This window comes from Telopea speciosissima, chromosome 1 (genome assembly GCF_018873765.1).
Source record: "Telopea speciosissima isolate NSW1024214 ecotype Mountain lineage chromosome 1, Tspe_v1, whole genome shotgun sequence".
In the NCBI taxonomy this organism is placed as follows: domain Eukaryota; kingdom Viridiplantae; phylum Streptophyta; class Magnoliopsida; order Proteales; family Proteaceae; genus Telopea; species Telopea speciosissima.
The window spans coordinates 75,831,968-75,846,435 of NC_057916.1; the positions used below are offsets into that span (position 1 = coordinate 75,831,968).

General features: G+C 38.7%; 1 protein-coding gene across 4 annotated transcripts; it reads right to left on the reverse strand.

Moving 5' to 3' along the window:
- Positions 1-2,081: 2,081 nt before the first annotated feature.
- Positions 2,082-13,877, reverse strand: LOC122661755 (probable prolyl 4-hydroxylase 7). Of its 4 annotated transcripts, XM_043857270.1 has the most exons (8): positions 13,724-13,877; positions 9,673-9,792; positions 9,344-9,401; positions 8,432-8,529; positions 7,380-7,386; positions 2,997-3,054; positions 2,736-2,908; positions 2,082-2,586 (listed from the first exon to the last, which is right to left on the reverse strand). In XM_043857270.1, the coding sequence occupies exons 1-8, from the start codon at positions 13,795-13,797 to the stop codon at positions 2,218-2,220; spliced, it is 957 nt and encodes a 318-aa protein (XP_043713205.1). In that variant the 5' UTR covers positions 13,798-13,877; the 3' UTR covers positions 2,082-2,217. The 4 variants fall into 4 exon arrangements, with proteins under 4 accessions (XP_043713205.1, XP_043713198.1, XP_043713209.1 ...); XM_043857263.1 differs by lacking the exon at positions 7,380-7,386 and having other exon boundaries at positions 8,425-8,529; XM_043857274.1 differs by lacking the exons at positions 7,380-7,386; positions 13,724-13,877 and adding an exon at positions 9,848-9,951 and having other exon boundaries at positions 8,425-8,529; positions 9,673-9,816.
- Between the last annotated feature and the right edge of the window lie 591 nt (positions 13,878-14,468).

Consider the following 14,468-nt stretch of genomic DNA (forward strand, 5'->3'; position numbering starts at 1 on the left):
CTTGTTTTCGACGAATGACACCTGAGTGAGAATTAATCTTTCATGTCACACCAATTATACTCTGGAGAATGATATCATCTACATAGACACAAACAATCAACGTAAGAAAAAAGGGGGAAAAATCAATATGAAAGGGGAGAGCTTTGTGGCATTGTGGGGGTACTTTTTCCCTCAAAAGAATTAATGGATCTTGCCATTATGTGGGCAAAATTTTCAGCTTTCATTAGGCATGGTTGGTTGTCAGGCACATGTGTAGACTTGAAACCTAGGTTGTGGAAAGCTTCTTATTTGTTTATTGGTTACAACATACTTGCTTTTATACTTTTGGGGTCACTATACTTCATTGAGATTGGAGCATTAGTAACAATATAGCAATAACTTGCTTAGCTTATAGGAATCTTATCCATGCAAAGTGTAATATAGATATTCTTTCTCTAAAGTTAAACAAGTTTTCCCTACCATTATTATAAAGATCCCTATAGGAGTCTGTGACAACATTTTCTACAAGTTAAAACACTACTTTAGAAAGACAATTTAGAGCCTCAAACCCTAAAGTAATCTCCTTTCAACTGTTGGCCATGGTGGGATTAGCTTGTTTAAGCCTATTATTTTATGATTTAATTTTGGTATATTGATCATGTGTGCCATACCATTCATGAGCTTTTGACCCACAGATTTCGATATATGGGCCTAGTGGGTTTTTTGCTTTGGGCCTACAAAATCAGACATATATATAGAGAGAGAGAATATATATATATATATTCATAGGATCCAAGCCCGAGGTGAGTCAAACCTGCGGTTTAACTTGTCCAAACTCCAAAGAAATTAATGAAAATTTGAAATAAAAATCATACCAAAAAGTGCTTAATACTGGGTAAAGTTCAATGATGTCTATAGATAAAGAGAAAAAGCTTCCCACTCAATGGATTATATGCCCTCTTACAATAGGTTTACTATTATTTTCTCTCTTCTTTCCAAATCATGTGGTAGATGATATCGATTCCCGCATCGCCATTGATGTAGCGTGAAAAATAGATTAATTAGTCACCATGTGCACTATCTTCAATATTTGCAATGGAGCAAGCGTATCATGCAATTTTAACTCTCTCTCTCTCTCTCTCTCTCTCTGTGATTTAGTAATCGGTGTCGGGCGTCAGCCAATACTGATCCAATAATGATCTGGATCGGTGGTACTGTGGTAGGGTGAATAGGGTAATGACACCTGGTATTAAGCTTTTAAAAAATAGTAAAAAATTGATAAAAATGGGTATGGGAACGACATCGGCATATGAATAGGCCTTATGATTCGATACCGATTACTAAAACCATCCTCTCTCTCTTGATTAACATGGCTCAGGGATGCATGGAGTCATGGACCATTACTAAGGAGGATCCCAAGCCCAATCTCCATTACACTATTATGGAATCCATATGGGGTAGGGTTATTCATGGGCCAGCCCATTTAGTCATTTGGATCTGAATAAACTGGGCCTTGAATTTAACTTATTCAAAACCTAATCAATGCTATACCGGTGGGAACTGGGTTGGTCAACATTTCGGCTCCGGGCTGCAAGTGAAAAAAGGAAACAAAGGAAAGTGAAATTGACCATTTAAAAGAAAAGTGAGAATTTTGTAATCATGATTGGTGACTATACTTTCCAAATGTAATTTTTTCTTTTATTAAGTATTTTTAGGATATTTATTAAGTGACATTTGCATGCTTAAACCACTATGACTATTTTTTCCACTTCACTATTAATTCCATCCAAATTAAGTGTGTTCTATAGTTGCATGCATTAGTGTTTCCATTTAGGGCATAATGGCTTTCTTGTAATTATGTTTTGAATAACTATGTTTAAGTGTACTGGATTCTGGTATGGTTTTTTTTTTTTTCACCCATGACTTGCTTATTAATAATTCATTTTATGTATTGTGCATTAGAAGAGTGCCAATGGGTTGGGCTGGGCCTGGTCAGGGCCAATCAGAGCCTGCTCATCTATTAATCAGGTAACACAGACCAGGTTTTATAGGGCTGGTCACTGTAGTCATCATGCAAACACCATAGAAATAATATCATGTTCTTGGATAGCATGGGTCAAATGGCATTATATTTGCAAATTTCAAAGAATCAACAATGTCCTTTATCAATCAAATATAGACCATCAACACCAGAATGGATGTTGAGGTTATTGGCACATTTTAAGTCCCAAAATATAGTCAGCAAGCCTTACAACTCTTCCGACACGAGCCGTAATAATCAGGAGAACCAATCATGTACACAGGATTCCTTTGGCATTCTCCAATTGCAGCCCATTGGGAACAATTCTCTTCTTCATCTGTGCAATCAGTGCTATCAGATTCAGATGAAGACTTATTTTTCTGAGTAGCTCTCAAGTGGAAACTTTTGGTGGCAATCCATTGCTCCCCCTCAAGGACTGGACATCTGGCATAGGAGCTGCTCACATCAGGGGTTGTATTGGGGTTGAGATTGAAGATGAGCAATGCATTCCCTTTCAGAGGCTTCACAGAGAAACTGGTCTTAGCACAGTCAGTCCATGTGCTGTCCCTCAGATAACTGCTTTTGAACTATGGTAGATAGAGATCACTTTTATCAGTATTCAGAGACTAATAAATTTCATTTATCACAGAGAAAAATGACATACTTGTGTTTAATGTGTGTCAAATGCCAAGGATCGAAATAGCAGAGATTTGGGATGGGTTCTTTTTTTTCTCACCTTTGATTTGGGGAATGTAGTCTCACCGCCTTGATTAACGTTGGACAGATACAACACCACTGTTGCCATCACAGGCTCATCCACTGCCAACCTGCTTTTATCATCATTGTGATCATCAGCCTGTTTGGTCTCTTCAATACCATAATGCAGAACCTTGAGAGGCTTGCCATTCTCTGAAGATGGAACAGAACTAAGTATCGACCCCACTATATGCAACACCAAACAAACACCCCAGCTTCTGAACAAACAGAATCGCTATACCTTTGGGAAGAAAACTCCAGGTGGAAATTCTGTCCTCTATCCTTGCAACTGTATCATCCTTCAAAGCACAAAAAAGCATCTTTACTACATCCTTGCAAACACAAATAAAAAGTAAAGCCACAGTACCATGACAGTGGGGTGTCAACCGGTTGATTTCGGTTGAGCCTTAATCAGTCATGCACATCTGAGGCACAAGACCAAAACTGATCGTTTATGTAATCGGTCCTCGGAGCCAAAAATAAGATAATAATTGGTCGATCAGTTATCTGTCTTTAGTCGGTCTTAAATCAGTCGTTTAAGTCATGTCGGGTTTTGGGCGGTTCAATTAATCAGTCCTAATCGGTTGGTACAACGGCTTAATCAGTTGACACTAGAACAACCGCTTAACCCAAAAAATTACATTTCATAAAACCAAAACTGAACCAGGGCCGTCTTATACAGTCGGTTCAGTTTCGGTTTTATTTGGCCAATCTCTATCAGGCCTGTCAGTGCTGGCCTGTATAATGACACCCCTACATGACAACATTCAGTTATGGGGTGCCCTTAGGAGACATATGTTTTAGTTCAATGCCAAGTCAAGGAAGACATACTGCAAAGATTTCCTGATTTCAAGTAAAAAGGGATAAAGTGGAACTCTCATGGATAATACATGGGGTAAAAGATTGCTTGTGCCACGTAGATGCGTTTCAGAATTTATCCATGAAGCAGCTATGCAGACAAAAGTAAATGTATGAAGTAAAAAACAGCTACATAACCAGAAGCATGACAGTCATGCCCAATGATCCTACATAGAAGTTTCCTCATTCTATCTCCACTGCAAACCAACCTTTTCCACAAGTAAAGAAAAAGGGGCAAAAGAGAAACCCTTTCCTTAAAAACCAATGCGATAATGTTAATATCTATGACGATGTAGATGGCGAACTCTGACTTCCTATCATGAAATAGTGTCAGAAGGATGACAAAGAAGGAACTCACTTGAGCTATGCATAGGCTCATGCAACCAGAGTTATTGAAAACCTTTTGATGCAGATAAAACACAGATTATATATATGTGTTGGGCCTTTGGTTCAAAGGGTATTAATTGTAATGTACCACTTTAATAGGCCTAAAATATGGCTAGAAGGTAGAAATATGTGATTTACTTCATTAGTTTAGTTAGAGTCCTTATTTGGGTCAGTTTCCTTTATTATTTTAGTTTCCTAGTTAGTTTATGATGCAGAATTCCAGCAAGAAGAGAAGATGGGCCTGCTGTTTTGGGTTTGATTTAGTTTATTGGATCACCAACACTAGGTAACGGCCCTTTAATGTAATGGGCCAATCCTATAAAGCCCAAATATTAGGGATTTGAGTCCTATACTAGATGAAGTAGTTAGTTTCTTGGATGGGTTCAAGTCTGGAAACTGCCTCTCTGCGAAAGCAGGGGTAAGACTGCGTACATTATGACCCTCCCCAGACCCTGCAATGGCAGAAGCAGTTCGAAGTTGAGAAGTAGTATGACACTTTTTTTCCAATGAGGGTAAATATTGTCATTTCACATGTGTACTTGAAAAATGTGCAAGAAAGTGACAACTTTTGATAATAACATAATGATATGCCATTTTTTAAATATATTTAAAAACCCTTTTTTACCCTTGACCTAAAGAAATCTTGGGAATAAGACAAGGGGTAATCAAAAGAAGGTGTCAAGTTCTAAATACGTGTCAGTTAAACAGTCCCTTTTGTAATACAACACATATTATAATAACACAAAGTAGGTACAGCCTTCCACGATTTTGAGTGATTGAGAAACTTGACTTTTGCCTCTTTGGGTCGGAGGTGATGTTGTTCCTTGCATAGTTGTCATGGCGTCAAGGTGACCCAAGGCATTGGAGGGGGACTAGACGCAAAGGCGAAACCACCAATGCGCCTAAACGCCTAGGCGACGGTTTTTCATTGTATTCCTTCTCTCATGTAGCACATCATTTTAAAGGTGACTCTAGAGCCCGATTATTGGTCAATACCTTGATAACTATGGTTCCTTGGACTGTGGTAATGCAGCTCCAATCCTATTGTGGTGAATCAATATGTTGGGATTCGAGGTGATTCCTTCCAGTAGGCCTAATGGTAATTCTATGTAATATCTCTTTATTTCTCCTTTCATATGTGAAAAGAAAAAAAAAAGTGTTAGAAAATTATGTCCTCAATATTATTGGTTCGAGATCGATTCTACATTATTTGATATCAGAGCTAAGGATAGACAACAGACGAAATCAATGATTGTTGCATTCTACTTCCACTTGAAGGATGATCATGCGAATCTGATTCGGCATCACTACAAAACTTGGGGATGATTTTTTTTTTCAAGACGAGGAGAGTTGATGCAAAATTCCAACAAGAAGAGAAGCTGAGCTTGTTGTTTTGGGCTTCGTTTAGTATATTAGGTCTAACAAAACTTATGGTTTAAGTTTTGTTTAAATTAAGCTTAATTTTGAGTGCCCAATGAATTATATGGACCATAGGCTTAGTATTTTGGGTTAAATAAGAGGGGATTTGAGTCCTATATGGGATTAAGTCGTTAGTGTCTATTTGAGTGTTATTTGTTTGTCTAAGAGGATTTGGAGGAGATCCATATGGAGGATATTCTAGAAGACTGAATAAAGATTTGCATGGGCTAGTTTAGGCTGATCCAGCCCAGCCTTTCTAGAATACCCAAGTTGAAGACCAAAACACTGTTCATGCTACTTTTCATGTGAACTGTGTCACAGCCAAACTGCCTTGTGTGGGAAAGCTTCTAGAAGACTGATTTGTTTCTATTTCCTATGTTATTTGTTCAGCAAGCAAGCAAGTTAGTTTCAGTAAGTCTTTGTTTTTAGTAAGTCCTTGTTGGACAAGTAGTTTCCTATTTTGAGTACTTTCTAATTTTGTGTTCTTTCCTTTTTGGTTGTAATTGTTTCTATTTTCTTAACCTTCTAAATTTCAACTTTCTATTGTTGAGAAGCCTGGCCAAACTATAAAAAGTGGCCATCAGTTTTAACCAATGAAATTGCAGTTTGCTTGCTTGAGGTTTGAGAGAGATCATTGTTTCAACATCTGACATAGCTGTGGGTGAGAGGCCCCAAGGCTGAGATAACCATCTATTCCCAATCCCCTCCTTCTATCCTTCTATCCCTTCTTCTCCTTCTCTATTTTTTTTGTTTTATTCATCTTCTATTTTATTATTCCTTGTTATTTAAGAATTCTGCAAAGATTTTCAATCAGCTGAAACTCTTGATCCGGCCAGCCAAACCAGCCCAGGTTTTGTCAGTATAATACCCTCATTGAACCTTTCCTTCGATGGTAAATTAAGTCCAATCCAATGGTCAGGTTTGATTATCTGTGAGTTTCTAAATCTGAATTTAACCTTCTAATTCTGAGATCTGTTGATATCTCAGCATCTAGCCGTCACTTGTGGCTGAGATTTTGAAGGTTCATTCAACCCAATATGACCTACCTTCAACTGGTCTCCCAGCTTCATCTGAGTTTCTGAGTTAGTAAATCTGCTGCTGGTTAGTTCCTGGTTAATTTCAGTCTTATTTTGTCAGTTTCTGTTGCTGGTGATATCTTTGCTGTAACCTACTGATATGGTTATATAACGATTCTACTGTAGAGTGGTTCTTAGTTGAACTGACTTCTACATTAATCAGTGCTTGTGCCAGAAGACAGTGGTGTCAGTGTAGTGGTCAACAGGGTTATTTGGAAAGAATTTTTGAAGGCATTGGTTCACCCCCCTCCCTCTTAGTGTCAACCTGAGAATATCAGTTACATTCACACTTAATGGAGTAATCCAAACTAAGGCTCTAATAACTGATTGAACAGTAACAGAATTTCCAAAACAGAAGCGGAAATCTGAAAATTGTATGCATCCTAGTTGCAGTAGGATTTCAGGTTTTAATTGGAAAGTTCAGATTTTGAAACAGTCACAAGATTCATAACTAACAGCAGAACAGAAAACTGAAATCAGAATTCAGAGATCAATTTTAAAACAAGAATCTGGAGAATCCAAGTTAAGTAGTACAGTAAAATTCAATGGGTGATAGGATTTCTTTCTAGGTTTTTGAAACTGAAACTGAAATAGAAAGGAAAAGATAGGATCATGAATCACCACCTGATCTACAAGGCTGGAATCCCCACCTGATACCCAACCTTGGAATCACCACCAAGGAGCCTACTGAATCGCCAAAGCAGGGAGCATTCTGAATCACCAAAAGGATTTTAAAAAATGGTAAAGTATAGTGGGAAAAGGAGAATGAGAAAGCACAGTACTTCACTGTTGTGGATCCTGATGCCTTCAATACTAGTACTTTGGCATGATTACCAGGTCGGAAGAAAAGTAATTGGTTCTTATACACCCATGGCCCTCTAAACTGAAGCAGAAGAAAATGAACAAGCTCATTATAAGCTCCAACAAAACTACTAGCACTAAATAATCCAATTGGTGACTTGTTGTACAAAACAAGTCATTAGACAAGCATGATGTGGCCTTTGAAAATATTCATTCTAATATGGGACCATAGTTGTCAAGGCTAGGCATCCAAGCGCCTTGGTCGCCTAGGCGGACGCCTTGGGCGCCTTGTTGGTGTCGCCTTGATTTTGGACCCTCTCCAACACTTGGGTCATCTAGACGCTGTGACAACTATGTGTGGTACTGAAAAAGTGGACCCACTCATAATAAGTGCAGAGTCAACTACTCACACCTTCTGTGCATTTGATTTCTGACATACTCCACCATGCAGTAATATACTGTTTGCTTGACTATCAAATAAAAAAGTACAGATTGATGGTCAAAGAATCAGTGACAGGCCTCGGCGCAACAGTAAGGTTGCTCCATTGCTACCTGGTGGTCGCGGATTCAAATTGAGAAACAGCCTCTCCATGAAGTAGGGGTAAGGCTGCATACATATCTGCCCCTCCCTAGACCCCGTAATGGCGGGAGCCTCATGCACTAGGTACGCCCCCTTTATTTTTTATTGATGGTCTAAGGATCAAGTTTTTTATAGAAGCATAGACCCTTTCATAAACTTCACTGCTAACCTTGAGTGAGGATTGCATAACCCTAAGTTCCACAAGAAGCATCAACTTACACCTGAAGATAATAGTTCGGCATGCCTAAATAAGTTTGGTTTGTGGCAACCAAATAGTAACTCAATGATCAAGCATCAACTTATGAGACTAACATAAAGCATCCATGTATGCATAAATTACATTAGATAAAACAGTTTTGTATCTATTAGGACCATAATTGAAAGGTTTAGGTTCACTATCTGGATGCCTTTCAAATTTATTAGTATCAAACACATACTGTGATACTGTATTATAGTGTCTAAACAAAAGTACCATCCAACAAATATCAACTTGTATAGTACAAAAAGAAAGCAACCATACGTAAGAAGCAGAAGCATGGAAAACTCACTCGACTAATATCTGTGGCCATCCCAGAACTTGAATTTAGACTGCTCGTTACAGCCTCTCGTGAATCACTATCACTTGCTAAAGACCTTTCCAGCTTCTCATTTGCCTAGACACATACATACGCATACACATACACATACACATACACACAAAAAAAAAATAAGGAACAGCATAACACAATGACTTAATATACAGGCAGTGTTTCCAGATTCCAGGTTCAACACCTAAGCATCAGGAGCATGCACTTCTAGTACTCCCTCCAAGCCACAATGAATTTCTTCCCTTTTTTTTTTTTGTGGGTCCTAAATCATTTGTCCATTGCACAAAATCATGAAAAGGATTTAAGAAGTGTATAATTTAATACCACATTTCAACGTTTAGAAAATAATAGGGAGGAAAATCTCACATTGGAAACTACATGGGTAAAATGCTTTAAACCTTCCTGCTTAAGACTTGATGTTTTTAAAAGTGGACAATGATTATGGAACAGAGGGAGTAATAAACAAACAAATAACAGTTGTGGCAAAAAGTTAGAGAAAAAATATTAAATTATAGAAGTTATAGAGTTGCATGTTAGCATAATATATTTCACCATAAAGCGTATTGGCAAACCCCTTATCCTTATGGAAGCCTTTGCAGAATTAAATTAAACACCAAAAAAAATGATCAAAAATCTTTTTCTGTTTCTAACACATATTTTTCTGTTATTTAGGCCCATGTGACAACAACCCCAAACCCCCCCCCCCCAAAAAAAAAAAAAAAAAATGTTGACGCATTGCAAAAGCATGTCCCTGACATGAGCATGTGACTAATGTCACATCTCAAGTAAGAGGCTTACAACCTCACATCAAGCTCCATCTACACGTGCCTGCACACTGCTGAAAGCACCGTAGTTTTAATGTGACAAATTGATAACTTACCAAATAAATAAGGTGGTCACACTCCTCATCAAAGAGAAAATCTCTATATAAGAACACCCTATTCAAGCATGAAAAAAAAAGATGGCGTGAGATTGTTAAACAAAGAGGACAATTAGTAAAGATGGAAATTCATCAGATAAGCTATAAAGTTCCTTGTTTCTTGGAAGTTATGGAGCATCAGTTTGAAAGTCTTCAACTGTTTCTGTCCAATGAAGGGAAAAGGATCTTCATCAAGAGATGAACAGTTCTAGTTCAATCAGATGCATACTGAAACAAAATCACATCATATGGAAAGAAAATGCATGTGACTGGATAATGAAGTACCTGACCTTGGTCGCCAAGAGAGTTGTATAACACGTGATGGGTCAATTCTGGTGAATTGCATAGAACGGCCCAATTGTATGATGGCATCTTGTCCCACCTCCTTAGTTCTCAACTCCTTCCTGTAACTGCCTTAAAGAAGCCACCAACAGAAAATGTTACACATCAAGTGTGAAATTTTAGTAAACCAACAATAATTTCTCACATTTTTGGGTGTTGGTATTAGCAGGTTACCTTTACGAAGGAGCATATAAAAATTAAACACCTTATGGTCAGTGTCCAGAACTTGAATGATCAAAAGGATTTATAATTCCAAAAGGGAACAAGCAGCCCCAGAAAACGCATGCAGTAACTATCTTTGACTTCCATGCTACATAAACTAGGAAAGAACATATTTTGTCACGCCCCCATTCCGAAAGGGAATAAAATTCAATAAAAGGGGTAGGTATGACTAGGATGACACGTGTCACCCCTCACTGCCAGGATCTCGATTTGCAGTGTATTGAATCACGGTCAAGACTAATATAATCATCACAAATATACTAGTAAACGAAAATAGAGAAATATTACATTTCCAAGGTAAAACAGAGTTGCGGAAGCATCTAAGTAATAGTTACATAATGTTCATTTGCCTAGTGTTAGGTTATACAGTAATCTAGTGATATTTCAAATGACCATTACATAACCATCAAAATATAGTCTGTACAAGCACAGTGTAAGCTCAAAAAGAAACAAAAGTAAGTCTCAGAATCAGAATGCCCATAGGCACAGTCATCGCACGGACACCCGTCGCCGTGTTCCTCTATCAATGGCTCTGGGTCCTCCACACCCACAGAATCATACTCAGACGAGTGAACATCCAGGTTTGCCACAAGTCCATCATCTGCAGCCATATCTAAAAAGGTGTACACAAAGGGGGTAAGCTCCACTGAGCCCAGTGAGGGGATGGGGAGCATGCAAGCAATAACATATAGTCCATGATGCATGAATTATTATCCAATTAGCCACCTAACAAGCACATCTAAGTCACTAGGTACTTGCTACTGCAACAACTCGGGTAACATCGCGGATCACTTATCTTATCACCGTCGATGCAACCTCAATTGTTACAAGGGAGCTCGCGCCGGTAGCAGCCACTCGCCACGCAGAGGCAAACCCCGATAACCAATGATCTCACCTGACCTGGCCTCGTATCACTCCTCAGGCACCACAAGTAGCCTTGGTTACCTAACACCTAAACCCCTGTTGGTAAGGGTCGTAGCAAGGGGATCGAAAATCCTAACCATTCTATATGAACTATCGTGTCGAGAGGTATTCCGGCACATGACGTCCCATACCATCTTGTACCGGGTACCAGCACAACACGGCGCATGACAGACCATATAATAGTACTAACAGTATAATGCAATATGATACTATCGTATTGAGAGGTATTCTGGCACATGACGTCCCATACCATCTTGTACCGGGTACCAGCACGATACGGCGCATAACAGACCAATTATAAGCATGATGAAGACATTAACAAGCCACACCCATAACGCATACATTCGTAATTTCCACAAATATAGTTATAAAAATGTAAGAATGAGTATGCATGAGAAATGACATACTAGCATAACATAATGCAAAACACTCCCAAATTAAGTCAAATCCCAACCCCACTCACTTATTCATTCACGATCCGTTACTAAGGTTTGTTTGCCGTTCAACGTAACGTAGTCCCACCGTACAAGTAATATTGCCTAGAGAAGCGTAACAAAGCGAATTAGGTGAGGTAAGAGGGGTCCCGAAGTCTAGGCTTAAGGATAACACATTAGAGTTTAGGTGGACTCTTGAGTGGAGGCACAGCGCCTGGGTCCACCCTGGGCAAAATACTCTAAAACCCAAGACTGGACTCTTGGGTGGATCCTGGCCTGAGTCCACCACAGGGTCCAGCTCCTGCAGAGAAGGGGTGGACTCTAGTTGTGGTTTCTGGTCTGAGTCCACCACAAGGTCCAGCTGCAGGCAAAGAGAGGGTGGACTCTATTTGTGGTTTCTAGTCTGAGTCCACCACAGAGTCCAGCTCCTGCAGAATCCAAATTTCATCACAAGCAAGCTCCCAAACCCGATTTCTCTTGGGTTTCAGCTCACAAGGACTCGGGGAAAAGGTCTACAAGCCACCTAGGGTCATAATACCCTACCCTTATCATAGGGTTGTCGGGTTCGAAGGGTAATTCCGTCAAAACCCCAAATCTAGGGTTTCTCCACCAAGAACTCTAAATTCAAGAATTAAAATCCAAAAAAAAGGAAGAGGATAGACTCAAGGCTAGCTTCAAGCCTCCAAGTAGGGAAATACTACTCCAAAAGTATCCTTGGGTTCCAAATGGAACCCTAGGTTCAAAACCCCCAACCCAAATGGTTTCATCTCTAAACCCAAAAAGAATTTAAAGAAGAGAGAGAGAAATTCAATGACCTACCTTGTCCTAGCAATAACTCCTAAGTAGAGTGGTTGCACAAGCCCTAGGATCTTCACTTCCGTCCTCCTCTTTTCTTCTTCTTCTCCTCTCTTTTCCTTTCTCTTTTCCTCTCTTTTCCTTTCTCTTTTCACCTCCACAATTTTACTTGGTTAGAAGACTTAGAGGGTTGTTAGTGGGCGCTTAGTGGATGGATAAGACCAACACATAGGTAAGTGAGTGGATAGATAAGACCAATCCACAACACTCCAAAACTCATAGTTGTCTTTAGTGGGTCCCTAGGATATTTATGGCTTATAAGTGGATAGTTGGATTAATCCACTCAAATCCAAAACCCTTATTTATCTCTAGTGGGTCCCTAAGATATTTTTTGACCCCACACTAAAATACAAAAGGAGATGATGGGGCCCACGACACCTTATCCACAATAAATCATATGGCAGGTGTGGACTCACCACCGGGTCCAGTTTAGGGTCCAGTCCACCAGAAATAAGGTAAACCCAAGGCAATAGATTTCGGGCTTTGGCCCACCTTTCGAGGGTTACGAAGGGAGCACGTACACAGATTAAATGCTCACCTTCACACGGTCACATCACCCATCACATCGAAATTCTACTCTTTTATTCCAGTTATCTCCTTGACTGTCACGACCCAAAGTCACAGGTGTTGACCGTTGACAACGCCACAACAACTACCAATGAAAGTTCAACATGGTCCGAAGAATTAAGCTGTAGTTTGGGTGCGGGTATAACATATTTGGTAACCAGATTAACAGGTATTTTAAAAGTGATCTACAACATTTTTCTTCTTTGTAGACAAATATATGGAATTGCTGTCCATAAATAAAAAATTCTAGCATTTTAATTTAACCCTGCTTTTTTTTTTTTTTTTTTTTCCTCTGGTCACTAATTTTTATTTAAAGTATAGGCAAAATACACCATAATTCCCGTCTTTTTTATTATATCAGTATTGAGCTGATAGGGAATTAAAATTTAAATTGAACATGGAAACTAGTCTTCATCTAAAATAATTGGCTGAAGAAAAACAATCCTGCTAAGATAACCGAGGCAAGGACATGAAAATTTACACCATGCCAATTGGACAATTAGCTGTCTAGATCATCAAACCAATACAGACTTCATACAGGATTACGGTGAGCTTGGAAACTAGATTCTTCTCTCACAAACTAAATTGGATTAGTTTCCATGCAATTTAAGCAAATTCCAAAAACCCAGTAAATAACTAAACTCTAATCTTCTTTGGGGTTGATTACCCGTGTCCGCAAAACACCTGACAGTGGGAGTGCGACCCTACACTCTGCAATCTAAAACTTCCTTCACACCTTTCAAAAAAATAGTTCACTTTGTTCTGTGTTTTACTTCAGTTGTTTTTTGCATTGAAATCTCTCTTTTGCTCTAAACGATCCAAATAAAAAAGTAGTCCAAGCATCATTTTATATCATTCTGGCAAGAACAACGACAATTCTACCATGCGCACATCAAACTGAAACTTTCATCGGGAAAAACAAAAAAAAAAACCCGGGAATATAAGATGAAGCGGATCTGTAAATTGCATATGAAAGACGAGACAGGTACTCACTCACCTTCCGGCTTGACAGCTCCAGAGAGATGCACACAGAGATGCAAGAAGCAGAGAAATTGAAAGAAGGGATCCCATTGATAAATGAAAAATTGAAAACCGTCACGGGAGAATCCAAACGAACAATTCTGATGAAATTGGTAAACCAACAGCCTTTGCGAAGAAAAGAAAATGAGGGTTCAGATATTTTTCTTTCATTTTCTACTGCGCCCTTTCTGGTTCAAGCTCTCCGTGGATTTTTATTTTTGCTATTAATACAAAATCAATGAATCAAACAAGTAAGATACCGTTTGGTTGAAAAAAAAATAAAAGAAAGAAAGTCACATCAAATCAATTTTCAAATCTTTCTAACATTAATCACGCAATCTACCAAAAAATAAATCATTAATCACGCAGTTACAGCGATGATGCAACTAACTCCAAAAGTCCAAAACATAGTAAGTATAATTATTAAATTGTACTTTGTCTTATAGAAAAAAAAAACACATAATGAAACAAAAATCATGATGGTTTAATTCAATTTTTTTTTCTTTTCTTGAGATACAAACATAGCTTAAGTTTCTTCTTCAGTTGTATAGTGTATGCTAGCATTTTTTTTATTTATTAGTGTCTATTATTGTCATATCTATTGTCTAATGATGCTTATATTCATGCCCAGCCTTTATCCTACCTGTAACGCTCCATACCTACATCATTAGCATGATATTGTCTGTTGTGGCCCATGGGCCTTATGGATTTAAAAGGCCTCA